The 13,490-nt window shown below is 38.6% G+C and overlaps 1 protein-coding gene across 2 annotated transcripts in view; it reads left to right on the top strand.

Moving 5' to 3' along the window:
* Positions 1-27: 27 nt before the first annotated feature.
* ephb6 (eph receptor B6) overlaps positions 28-13,490 on the top strand; it is a 49,041-nt gene continuing 35,578 nt past the window's right edge. The window contains exon 1 of one of the 2 annotated variants that reach the window (XM_058385914.1): positions 28-262. In XM_058385914.1, the coding sequence (XP_058241897.1) occupies positions 205-262 (58 nt within the window). In that variant the 5' untranslated portion in view covers positions 28-204. The remainder of the gene's footprint in view (positions 263-13,490) is intronic. The other variant, XM_058385859.1, reaches the window with a different exon arrangement.

Below are 13,490 nucleotides of genomic sequence, written 5' to 3'. Positions count from 1 at the left end.
CTCCCCCTCCACATCTCTCTCTCTCTCTCTCTCTCTCTCTCTCTGTCTCTCTCTAATCAGAAATCAAAAAGAGCACACAGACTCCTCCTCCTATTCCGCTGCTCTCCCTCTTCCTCTCTGTCTACCTCTTTTTTTTCACGGATGCCCCTCTCTCACTCATGCCTTCCCATCTTGTCACTCTTGTAGTGGACTGTACTGACAGAAATGTGGACAATCCTCCTCTCGCTCTTCCTTTTGCTCCAGCCCGGTTCGGCTGAAGAAGGTAAGGAACTATTACACTTGTTGTGTGTGTGTGTGTGTGTGTTCAGTATGTATAATACAATTTTGGTATTTTTGTGCATGTTTGCACAAGAAATCAAAATACATGCACATAGACTCTGGACCTCTATAGTTGCACATGAATGAGGATCTGAAGCTCTAATTTTGTCTTCCTGCACAGACAGATGTGTATACAAACTTCTTTGTTGTATATGGTGTGTGTGTGTGTGTGTGTTTGTGTTGAGCCTGTGTACAGTGTGTATGAATGCAGAGTTAGCTGCTCTATTGGCAGTTCGACCTGTGCATACAGAACTGTATAATATGTATGTAAAAGGTATGTGCTGTTACAGGAAAGTAATCAACAACTAGGTGCTGTGATGCTGCCAGATGCAGAGTGGAGTTCCTCTACCACACCAAAACGAATTACTTAACATTAACACAACAACACGCCCCATATTGTTTTTAAACCCTCTTATACCATAGATTAAAGAATTAAAGAACACGTCATACTTTTTCTCCACTTAATGGTCACATTTAGTGTGGTGGAAAGTCTGTGAAACAAGTTAGTTCCTGTTATGGCTTAATTATTACTGCTGTAAACTGCTCTAGTCGTTCCCTCAACAGCCTCTCCTTCCTTCTCTCTCTTAAATATAATAAGGTGAAAAAAGTAAGTTGTCATGTTCCCGAGAAACCACACATCACTCTGAGCAGAAGACCTACAAAGCGCTAACACTGTAGACTCCTTACAAACATGCTAAATAAACATCTTATCAAGAGTTTTTTACAAAAAAAATCAGTTTATAAGGTGTGTCCACAATCCACATTCCTGTGCAAGTTGTTACTATAGAAACGTATCAGAAGATGTGCAGTAGTATAAACAATGCTGCGGGAAATGATCAACTTTTGACCAAGCAGAATCTTTCAACAGCGCTATGCTATAAAACAAAATAATACTGATTTAGTGAAAACTTTACTGTTTCCTGAGAGTAGCTCATCAATTAATTCCACATTACTCACAGTAACAACTTGTATATTAGAGGTAAGATGTGTTTTTGTACCGTATTTTTTTTTGTTCTCAATTTGTTTCTGTTGATGTTTTGTAAATGTTGAAAATATAAAATATATTTTTTATGCCATATCATAAAACATTTTTTGCATGTATGTCTTATTAGTATGTGTGTGTATGTGTGTGTGTGTGTGTTAGGGCACACAAAAGCTTCCACCAGTGTAAATATGGATGATATACACACACTTATTGTCTGCAAAGTATCTATATGCTCTGACAGATTGAAACAGATCTGACTTTTTCTGACCCTGAAAACTTGACTATTACCTGAACTATTTTTTTTTAAATTACCAAGCTATAGTATTTTAGTATAGTATAGCACTTTAAAATGGAAGACAAAATGCATTGCTAAAGCAAGCACAGCTTTCACACACAAATCTAAACAGTGCAAAAATAGTAAGTGTATAATATAGTGTATAGTATAAATATAATAGAAGTCAAACAAAACTGATAAAAAAAAATACAGTCAAGTCTATTTAAATGTAAACATTCTGAAATAAAAATCTTTTCCATTTGTTATAAGATCAGGTTGAATTTTTTTCTCTGGTATCTAATCCACCACGTCCTAGGTATTGGATATCTAAGCAAAACTCGTGTGGTGAATGCAAGGATTTGTTTGCGTAGACCTTTTAATTTGTATGTGTTTTGATGGCTTCTGTGTTGTATATACATGATATACATGACTTGTGTGTGTGTGTGTGTGTGAGTTTTTATTGTGTACTGAGCCGGACTCTGCGTGCACTGCCAAGCCATCTTCCCTCATAACAAAAGCAGAGAGGACAGGGCCAGAATAGGGTGCATAATCAGTCATGTAACCTTTGTCTCATTCTAACCCTGGTGGCCTCCTTCCCAGTCGCCTCCTTTATGATGATATTATAACTGTTACAGATGACCCTCCCACTGTCCCATTCAGCTGTACTGTACAGCTGCCTGTCCCTCATTTACGCTTTTTATCCTTTGCTCTCTCTCTCTCTCTCTCTCTCACTACGCTTTCTTATGTGCTTCTTTGTCGCCATGTCATGTGCAGTTGCTCTGGGAGAGTGCCAACGTCTGCTCGGAGGTTGTATTTTTTTGTCAGTATTTTGAGCCTGTGATTAGAACTGCAGTTTTGTAATGATGAGAAGATACAGGGGCAAATTAAGGGAAATAGATGGAAATAAAACAGCATGTGGTTGGCTGTGATGAATTAAGGATTGATTCTGTATGTGTGTGTGTGTGTGTGTGTGTGAGAGAGAGAGAGCAAGAGAGAGAGAGAGAGAGAGAGAGAGAGAGAATTTTGAATTCCTGAGCACGTTACATGAGGCAATTTTCAGAATGTGTGCCCGTGAACTTTTGATGTTGTCTTTGTGGAGCATGCATAAGTGTCCCTACATTTCACAGTTCGATGTGTGTGTGTGTGTGTGTGTGATAGAGAGAGTGAGAGAGAGAGAGAGAGAGAGAGAGAGATTTATGTACATCAACAGAGCAAATTCACTGACTTAAATGACTGGAAAATAGAACAGCTAGAGAGAGAGAGAGAGAGAGAGAGAGAGAGAGAGACATACCCCAGTGATATGTGCTTGGTTGATTCATACTGCACTAATGCTGTATTAACCCAGTAACACTCATCTCTTTGCCACTGTACACTACCAAATGTTACATTATTGAACTGACCTGAATTGTCTCCAGTGAGAAAATGGTGGTTGCTGAGAATATTGACATCATCAACACACTTGGAAATACATACAGCACACATTTTGCACCAGACCTGAGACTACAACTAGTTTTTAGTGGTATATAATAACAATGCTCGAGCATCTGATTTTTATTAATAGACCATGAGCCATACTTACATTAAATATTACTTCAATCCAGTCTACTTTTTCCACCATGGAAGCTTAATAGAGTAGCGCATAGTACCACATCTGCAGCTTATCTGAAAGTCACACATTCTGTTAAACAGCTGACTAACACTAATTCACAAACTGTTACCACGACTAGTATATATAAGCAAAGTCTAAATTTGGATGCAGATGTTTTAATGTACATTTATGTTCAATTACATCACAGAAATATATAGAAATCAAGACAGAATACAAATGAAAGTGTAGATCTCGAATTGTGGATCGTGGAATTTGTCCTCAACCTGAGTACCACTGAGATAATGTACTTTTCCCATCACCACTGGTAAGAAGACTTCCACAATACTGACACTTATCCACAGTGAATTTCGTTGCATGCTGTCATAGAGTGATGCTACGTCCACACATACAGTGACAAAGCAACTATTATACACTATTATATTATCTAGATACTATTAATTTTCTGTGAGAGCTGCAACTTCCGGTGAGCTGAGCAACAACTAGACGGGGGTGTGTCCAGTCTTACCACGAAGTTGAGAAAAGTTGACCATTTTGAAAATATGGAGTGATTTGGCATACATGTTCCGTGGTAAAGATCACACGCTGCTCTTGTTTATCTTGTATGCTATGATTGTATATAAGATTCACCAGTGTTTACATACATCATATCATATGAGATGAAGCAGAAGCAGAGTGTGCTCTTTGCTGCAGAGCATGTATGCCAAATCACTCCATATTTTCATAATTGTTATATACAAACACCAATTCTCCTTCCAGAGTGTTTCATTTTAGCGGCAAGAAAACCGATTTGTTGTCAAGTGAGTTTGAGTTCTAGTTGCACCACCCACTGAGAAATGTTATTACTATGGCAACCAGTATTATGAAGGCCGACTGGCAACTTTATAGTACAGCGACTGGTAACCTGCAGAGATAAAATCACTGTATGTGTGAAGTATAGATTTCATAACTTGAACAAAAATCCAATATGCAAATTATTATGCAAAAAATAGAGACTGTAGGTGACACATTGGCATAGCAGGGGGTTGTTTACCAGCTCACAGCCCCTGATTTTATCCTGAGTGATGAGTTAACTCTAAAAACATGTCAGTAGGTGGCCTGGCTATAATAATTTGCCCTGTGTGTGAATGTCTGTGTGTATGGTGCTATTCCATCCAGCGTATATTCCTGTCTCACACAGTGTTCCCACAATGGGCTCCAGATCCACAACAGCAAAGACAGAAGTAAGGAAGAAAGGAATAACAATACAACAATCTCAATCTCACTCACTCATTCAATAAGCACTGTATTTTCTCTTGTTTGCTGAAGATCTGAAGCCTATCCCAGAATGTAGGGTGTGGTGAGACAAGAACTGGGTTGACACAATATGAACAGAAAGAATATGAACTCAGGACTCTGGAGCTATGAGGCAGCAACACTGCATGCTCCACCGACGAGTAGCTCAAGACGGAAAACATTTCTGATATATATTTCCCAGTAAGATGAGCCAGTGGACTTGACTAGATTTTTCTGTATCCATTAATTTGTCACATTTTTTTTCATTCATCTTGTCATATCAGATCTGCTTACTCACTGGCTATTATCCTCGGCTCCTTTCTAAATTTGTCTCTTAATGGAAGAGTGTCGGGATCATGTCTACTCAAAATCATTGTTCTCTTTGAATCTGTATCAGATTATCCGAATGATATGGCAACGCTAAGAACCGCACTCTAGTGCTGGGTTAAGTGTGTCTTTCTAGCACAGAAATGTGTGATGGCCAATGCATCGGGTCACTTTCCAAGGCATGGCCACACTGCTCAGCTGTTTTGTTTGATTTTTTAATTAGTCAGTCACTTGACCCACTCGTTCCAGCTGTATGGTGTGAGTGAAAGTGTGTGTGGTGTGTACACGTGCCTAGGAGTGCAGTGTGACAGAGAGGGAGCGTGTGAATGCACACAGCAGGGTGTTTTGAGCTGAAAGACAGCTGAACATTTTAAAAGCCTGGCTCCATTAAGAGTCTCTACCGCCCACAGCCACAGTGCAGTACGGTCCTGAGTTGCGGAGGAGGACTGGAAGGAGAAGTGGACAGAGGGAACAGGGCCAGGGGACGTTAACCTCATGCAGAGTGGAGTGGATGTGCTATGGGCTTCTGTCTTTGCTTGTCAGCTCACAATTTTTGAGGTCTCTCCTGTTACTCTATGTATAAGTGTGTGTGTGTGTGTGTGTGTCCTGCCAGCTTGTTGAGATGACTGATCTCTCATGCCGGTGCATCCTTGGGTTTCTGTGCAGTCAACTATCCCTGCACACCGTCGTCCAGCCAAACAAAACACACTCACGGAACACGACATGCATTTAGCAATGAAGCCAAGAGAAAAAGCACTGCGATATCAGCAGCTTCAGGTTTATATTAGAAGACATGTTCATATCAGATCAGAGCTGATGAAACACACATGCATGGCCTCATTAATAACCAAGGCACACTGCAGTGCACACAAGAATCAGACAATTTTATTCCATTTTCAGCCTTTATCCAAACGAAACACACAGCAACAAGATGCAGTGCCCTTTAATACCATCTCCAAGGATTGCACCCCCCACCCCCAAAAAACCCCCGCTTCCCTACACACACACACACACACACCCCTTCCCGTCGTTCATGCTCCAGCGTGATGAGTTTTTTGCTTCACTGCACTGTAGCGCCAACTGACCGTCAACGTTTTCAAGCAACGTTTTCAAGTATGTTGCAGCCATTCATTTTAGTGCCTTTTTACACCAAATTTATTCCCTGATGCAGAAAAACATTCATGAGAAATTTCCAGAATCGAATTAGCATTTCGCAAATGACAAAACCAATGCAGTGTTTGAAGCCAAGAAACTTCTTCAAATTTCTTCTGCTTGCCTTTTTCAGCACCCCGAACCCAGATCATCTGCAACTTGAGGAAAATGTCAAATCTTTGAAATATTTACATGAATTTACATGAGTTTCTTAGCATTTAGTTCATCCCCTGTTTTGTTTTGACATGACAGTGTCAACTCAAGCTGGCATAGATTCCACAAGTTTGTGCAAAAAATTGAGATCAATTTTAGGTCAAATCCATCAGAGTGTCATCTGAACACGTGCTTCAGGAAAAAAGATTAAACAGGAGGTAAATCTAAACTTTTCTGCAAACCAGTTATCATCATCAATCCTAATCATAAATTTGCTTACATTTAAATAGAGATAAAGAAATAGTGCAGAATCTAAATGAATAGTGTAGAACAGTTACTTATATTGTTTTAAATTTTTTTGTTAATTCAAATTGAAACATTATTTGTCACATTCACAGTCATATGCAGTATGATCCATTCGTCCATCCAATTTCAAGGGTACACCCACAGGTTGCCATTTCATTACAGGGCCACATATAGACAGACAACCACACACACTCACTCCTATGGCCAATTTAGAATTACCAATCAACCTAATGTACATGTTTTTGGACTGTGGGAGGAAACCAGAGTAGGAGTAACCCGGAGTAAACCCATGCAGGCGCAGGGAGAACATGCAAACTCCACACAGAAAGGTTCCTGCCTATTCGAACCCAGGATTCGGACCCAGGACCTTCTTGCTGTGAGGCAACAGTGCTTACCACTAAGCCACCATGCTGCTCCCATATGCAGTATGATATGTAGTAAAATGCTTCTATAAGAGTAGAGTGAAAATTAAATTAAATTAAATTAAATTAAATTAAATTAAATTAAATTAAATTAAATTAAATTAAATTAAATTAAATTAAATTAAATAATTCAAAATGAAATAGCATCAATATGGAATTTAGGAGTAAAATATAACAAAGTTAACTATACCTAACAGACCATACTATACAAACTATACAGAACAGAGGAGAAACAAAATATAAACAAATACAGCATATGAGGGAAAAAAAAGACAGATGATGTGAATATAGATTTTCTGTTTATGAATAAAGTGCATATATAAGCAATTTGTGCACATTTGTTTCCAAAAATAAAAAATAAACAAAAAAATCTTTGATTTTCAATGTGGTCTCAGATGTTCGAACCCAGTTTTGTGGAATTCAGATCTGATTGGTCAGAAGGTGTTGATTCATTTTCCAGAACTGCATGGCTCTGACATGCACAGTGCTGACTGTAATACAAATGATTTTAAATGTAATACATTATTGTTTCAGAGATGCTGAATGATTTACATAATATAAGGATAATACGCTATATGGATTAAAAGCATATTCTTAGCAAAGAAAATGAAAACTTATTGCTGATAATTGTCCTGTAAGTAAAAGTTAATTTAACATTTACAGAAAGGCTTCACACACAAGACACTGGAGTTTGCACTTTTTAGTATTTCCCAAATTGATTTTTTGTTATGCAGAAAATGAATATGATATAATATGATACAGAAACTGACAAAATCCAGGTAAAAAAGCAAATAAAAGCATTTTAGAGGAGAAAAAAAGATCCTTTCATAATGAAGCATGCCACTGTGTTCATAATCAATCAATCGTATTTAAAATGATGCTCAGTTAATCAATATGGCATGAGGAAGACTGCCGTTATACTGAACATCAGCATGACTGTGATTCACCGCATTCCTGAGCCCACAGGCTGAATGCTGCTAATCACAGAAATGCCAATGTTCAGTATATCCGTGCTATTGTGAGTACAATATTACTTTTTTTCTAAATAACAAATTAATCAGAGTCAGTGATATTTAAAATGTCCTGTTTATTTTTGCTCCGCTAATGGAAATAGATCCCAAAAAAACCACACTCACTTTGCAGCGCGTCTTCTAGCTGGCTCGCTCACTCACAATTATTTGTGAGTAAAAACTTGCATGCCTTCCTCCTTTTCATCTTCATCTGACCAAAAATCCAGTCTGTTGTATTTTTATCTAACTGACTGGAACTAAATGTTATATATATATATATATATATATATATATATATGTAATTATCATACAGTGAGGTCTTTCTAATTAATTCCCAAATAAAGATCAGCTTCATCTGTAGGATCTTTTTGGTTTCATCCGTCTGCTGAAACCATGGTGGAGCTTACAAACCATGTACTGGATCTTACTGTTGAAAGATATTGATCCTTGAGGGTTACAAAAGAAGTTCAAAGACATTAGATGTACCATGTAATACTGTGAAGACGGTCGTCAAAGTGGAGAAAATGGGGCACTACAGTGATATCACCAAGAACACGACAAGACAAAAACATCACGGATGCTGCCAAGACATGTAAAGGAGCTGCAGGAACATCTAGCACTAGTACTAGTGACTGCCTACAAGTGGCAACAAATTGTCATATTGTCTGGTTGTGGGGTAAAGTGGCTAAATCTTATGAAATGAAAAAAAAATCCAGGCTTGACTAAATCACCCCAACCCATGTGGCACACTGTATGATGGTCTGAGGAGATAAAGCTAGAACTTTTTTTCGTAGAATTCTAGATTTATTTGGCGCCAAAACAAGGCAGCTGATCACCCAAGAAACACCATATCCACTGTGAAGCATGGTGGTGGCAGCATCAATACAAAACAGCATGCTAAGCTGCTGCTTCTCTTCAGCCGTGAAGGCATCTGTAGAAGAAAAAATGTACCTTCCAGCATGATAACGACTCAAAGCAAGCAAACTTCTGAATCAGTTTCGAAGAAGAAGATCACTGTTTTGGAATCCAGTCAGATCTCAGATTAAAATCCCACGGAAAAATGGTGGAATCATGTGAAGAGAGCTGCACACAGGAGATCCATTTGCAATTCAAAAGATCTGCAGCATTTCTGGAACAAAATTGCCAAAGCAATATGGTAGACTCTTACCTAAGACGGTACAAAAATGCTGCATTACAAACAAATGGTGCTTTAATGAAGCCAGTGTTAAGTTTAGGTGATGTGGACACTATTTTATTCTTTCACAAGATTCTATTAGTCACACACAACTTGCAGTGAAATGAAAACCCCGGCCACTCCTCCTTAGACTGTGCATATAAATGAAGTCAATACAAGAAACTACGTTAAAAATAGAATGAATAGAAATGTGTGTGCAATATGATACATAGAAGGTGCAAACATTTCAGAATGGGAAGTGATGTATTAAACATGGAGGTGAGTTACTTGTAATGTGTGAAAGTGCAGTGTGCAGAATGACAGTGGAGTAAACGAGTCTTCATCCAATATTAAGGGATCTTTAAGATGGACATGTCTGTATTGAAGGTTATCTCTGTTTTAGCATTCAGATGAAGTGCTTGGCTGATTGCAACAGGCTACAGTGGGTGGAATCTTTGGTGATTTTAGCAGCTCTGGTACTGCATCGTCTGGTGTAGATACGTGTAAATACACTTATACAACACTGAGTTCTGGTCAACTAATTTGATCGGTTGAGTGGATTTCCAAGAGTACTTACATTTAGTATAACTACACTGTGACCTTTCACTGGATCACTCTGCTTGTCTGTGTTCACTGCATAAAATTCCACTTGTTAGTCTGAAACAATTACTACAGTAGAGTTAAAGACATCATCAGTGGAGTTGGCAAACAGTAGATTTTTTCGTGAATACAAATAAGCACATTTGCCTCACACCTCAGGGTTGGGGGTTCAAATCTAGACTGCGCTGTATGTGTGGAGTTTGCATGTTCTCCTCAGCTTGGTGAGGTGTTATACATTGGGTGTGGCATCTTCTGCATCGAATACCACTAGCATGGCAAAATTCAACAAAACATTTGACTATACTGTATCAGAAAAGTTACATACACAGTATATATTTCTTGTTTATAGAAAGTATCAGTTGTATTTAACCAATATCATAAAAACGTGAGCAAAAGTGCAGTCACACTAAATTTCTGCAAGGCTGTGATTAGCTACAGGATTCAGACTGCGGCTTTTTTTTTTGTGTGCCTTCACTAAATCACAGCCGTGCTGATATTGCTTGTTTTTCAAAAGAAACATTTTAATAAGATTTTATTGGACAAAGAAATGTTTCCTTTTGATTGCTGAGTTTAAGGTTAGGGTTAGATTTAGGTGTCGGCATAGCATTATGTATAGCTGCATTCATTTTTCTGTCAGTTGAAGGTCCTCACAAGGACAGTAAGACTAACTGTGTGTGTGTGTGTGTTTTCACATCCTGCGGTGACTCTTTGTAGATAGTGACATCTGGAGCATATTAAAGAGAAGACAGGGCCATCTCTCTCTCTTTCTCTCTCTCTCTCTCTCTCTCTCCCTCTCTCTCTCTCTCTCTCTCTCTCTCTCTAAGCCACACACATACAGATTTTCAAACAGTTCAATTCACATTATGGGGCATACCCTTGTCTATTACTTTGTCCTTGCCCTCTCATAAGTGCCTATAAGTCAGTATGAGTATGTGTGTGTGTGTGTGTGTGTATGTGTGTGTATTGTTTGTATGGTGTGTAGTGTGTGTGTGTGTGTGTGTGTGTGTGTATTGTTTGTATAGTGTGTAGTGTGTGTGTGTGTGTGCGTGTGTGTGTGAAGCCACTCAATGCAGTAAAGGTGTTAGAGAAAAACATTTCACTAGTCACATAACAGAACTATTAACCTTGTATCCTCACCTCAAGCATGACGGCCTAATCAAGCACGAACTAAAGTAAAGCGTGTTAACACGTCTGGAAGGCAAGAAAAAAAAAGGCCCACACAATTCAGAGAGAACAGAAAACATTAGCACGCCTAGCAGGCGAGCACGCCTGCACTTGAGTGAGAATGAGAGCAAGTCTGAGCACTCAAGTGAACGTGGCTCTGACACCGAGAGAGACAGAGAGCCACTAATGTAGGACAACCATTCAGACTATCAACACCCAGCCGAGAGAGAGAGAGAGAGAGAGAGAGAGAGAGAGAGAGACAGAATGATAATACAGTTTATTCATGGTAATTCACTCTTCTATTAGCATCAGCAACATGGAAATGAAAGCTGGCAGGAGGTACTCAAGAGATAATAGAAGTAAAGAGAGTGACTTTTCGACATGGAGTCCATCTCCCTCAATCTCTTGCTTTCTCTCTCCTCTCTGTCCATGTGTCACAGCTTTCGAAACAAAGTGACTCTTCTTTTCTCTCTCACACATCAATAATAGAACTCAGTGTAGCCTTGTGTTTAAGCTCTGACAGTGGCCTTCTGTCACTTTAGCGATTAATAATACACACAAAAGAGAAGGACCGAGAGTGAAGGAGAGAAAGAATAGCGCGTATGTGTGTGTGTGTGTGTGTGTGTCAGAAGCATATGAATGACCTGTTGGCACAGTGCATTACTGTTGCACTTCACAGGGCTTTTTGCCTACGGAGCAATTTATGCCTCCATCAGCACTGAAAGTTTCCTCCTTGCACTCTGTCTGAATAGGGACAGGATGAGCGTTTTTTTTTTTTAATACCTCTGTGCCTGCACTCCAAACTTCTGTGTATGGAGTATTGAAGTGAAGTTTTGCTCAGATTTCAGGAACTTGCCAAATCTCTTTGGCAATTTCTACAGTTTTGTAAAGCAACTTTAGCGATACATGACACAAAATGACCTTCCATCAGCTTCCTGTTTCCACAGACTAACAAAGCTTTGTGTCTTTCTAGAACAAGAACTCATTGTGGACTTTAACTTGATTATTCTGGATTACTTTACTGCTCTGTCCTTATCTGAATGTCGCTGGTCCACATCCGCTACACAGATTTTAATGATCTTGAAATAAATATTTATTCACACCCACTCTGATGCCCCGTGAAAGCATATAAGAGAATGTAGGCAGCATACATTAGATTGAAAGCATAGATCTCAACATGAGTAATCTCACTAAATTGTGCAAAAAAAAATTACATAAATAAAATATTTTACATATATTCCATAATTACTGATACTAATAAAATTGTTCTTTAAGTGTTTATTGGATAGTTAAACAGTCTTATCTTCTCAAACTGATTGTACTTGGAACCCTGTCTGCAAGTGAAGCGCTGTTGTATGATTATATATAGAACCATTATGGTTTCGCTCTGAAGGAGAGAATTTTTAGAATTTTCTAGAGTGTAGTGTCAGTACTGTATCTGTTCATTTCTTGTTTTAAGGATTACTTTACAGGCTACTTGAAACATATTGTGAATTTTTTTTTACATGTAAATAACATATATGCAGCATGAGTTTTTTTTTTAAATAATAATTTTACACACACATATGAACTCATACTCAACTGTACATAACTGCACTGTCTTGAAAATTTTTTTTTGAACATTTCTTTTTAGTCTTTTATTAAACTTTTATTAAATAGTCTTTTATTAAACAATCTTTTATGTTTACATCTGTTGCATTTTACTCAATACAAAACTGAGTACTGGGTGGTGGTGGACTGACCGGTGTGAAATATTGTACTGTACTGTCTTGAACCGTTTGTCCCTGCTGGTCCAGGAGCTATTCCTAGGCAGGGAACCAACCCAGCCACTGAGGGGTTAACTCTCAGTGCCAATCCCAAGCTCAGATAAAATGGGGGGGCTGCGTCATGAATATAAAACCTGTACCAAATCAAAATTTCGGATTGGATGTTCTGCTGTGGCGACCCCGAACAGGGAGCATCAGAAACAACAACAAATGTCTTGCAGTGTCTGCACACATGCACTTTATGTAGTGTACCTTGTAGTGTACTTAGTGCTGTGTTGTCTCTTGTAACTCTGCATTTTATGTAGCACCAGCGTCCCAAAGGACTGTTGTTTCATTTCAGTATGTAGTGCACCAGGTTGAAATGACAATAAAAGCTTCTTGACTTGACATGACATTCATTCCTAGACTCAGAATGGCTTGGGTTAGTGATGAGGAACTGAAGGTGTAGATGTGGAAAGTGTCAGATAATGCATTCAGAGAGTGCATGCATTTATTGCTGAGACTGGGACTTCATTTTGTTGCATTTTGTCAGGTTGACATTGATGGAGAGACGACGTGCTGAAACAGTTCTGTAATGTTTCTCTCGCAGCTTCATTTCAGCGAATGGCAGAGCCTGTATTTCTAAATTGGATAGTTCTATTCAAAGTGCTTTTGTTTAGTGAAATTCTCCAGCCTGCTCTGTTTGGAAATTCAAATTCTTGCCTTCCATCTTGGGCATATACAGTTCCATAAAAACTCATTTCTGAACACTGAATGACAGCATCATCATGACTAAACATTTTGGTCATGTTTTGATGGGTAACTCTATGAGCCCAGAGCAAGATGTGGCATTTCAGTTACATTAAATTATGCTGGCAGGACAAAAATTAGTGCACTGCTTACCATGCTTGTGGCTTACAGTTTAAAGATGAGCGTTTTCAAGCAGAGATACAGAAACATGAAATGATTTTTTAAAATC

The sequence above is a fragment of the Hemibagrus wyckioides genome, linkage group LG01, assembly GCF_019097595.1.
Source record: "Hemibagrus wyckioides isolate EC202008001 linkage group LG01, SWU_Hwy_1.0, whole genome shotgun sequence".
NCBI classification, from domain to species: domain Eukaryota; kingdom Metazoa; phylum Chordata; class Actinopteri; order Siluriformes; family Bagridae; genus Hemibagrus; species Hemibagrus wyckioides.
The sequence above is the reverse complement of the archived record's forward strand: the minus strand, read 5'-3'. Positions and strand labels throughout refer to the sequence as shown.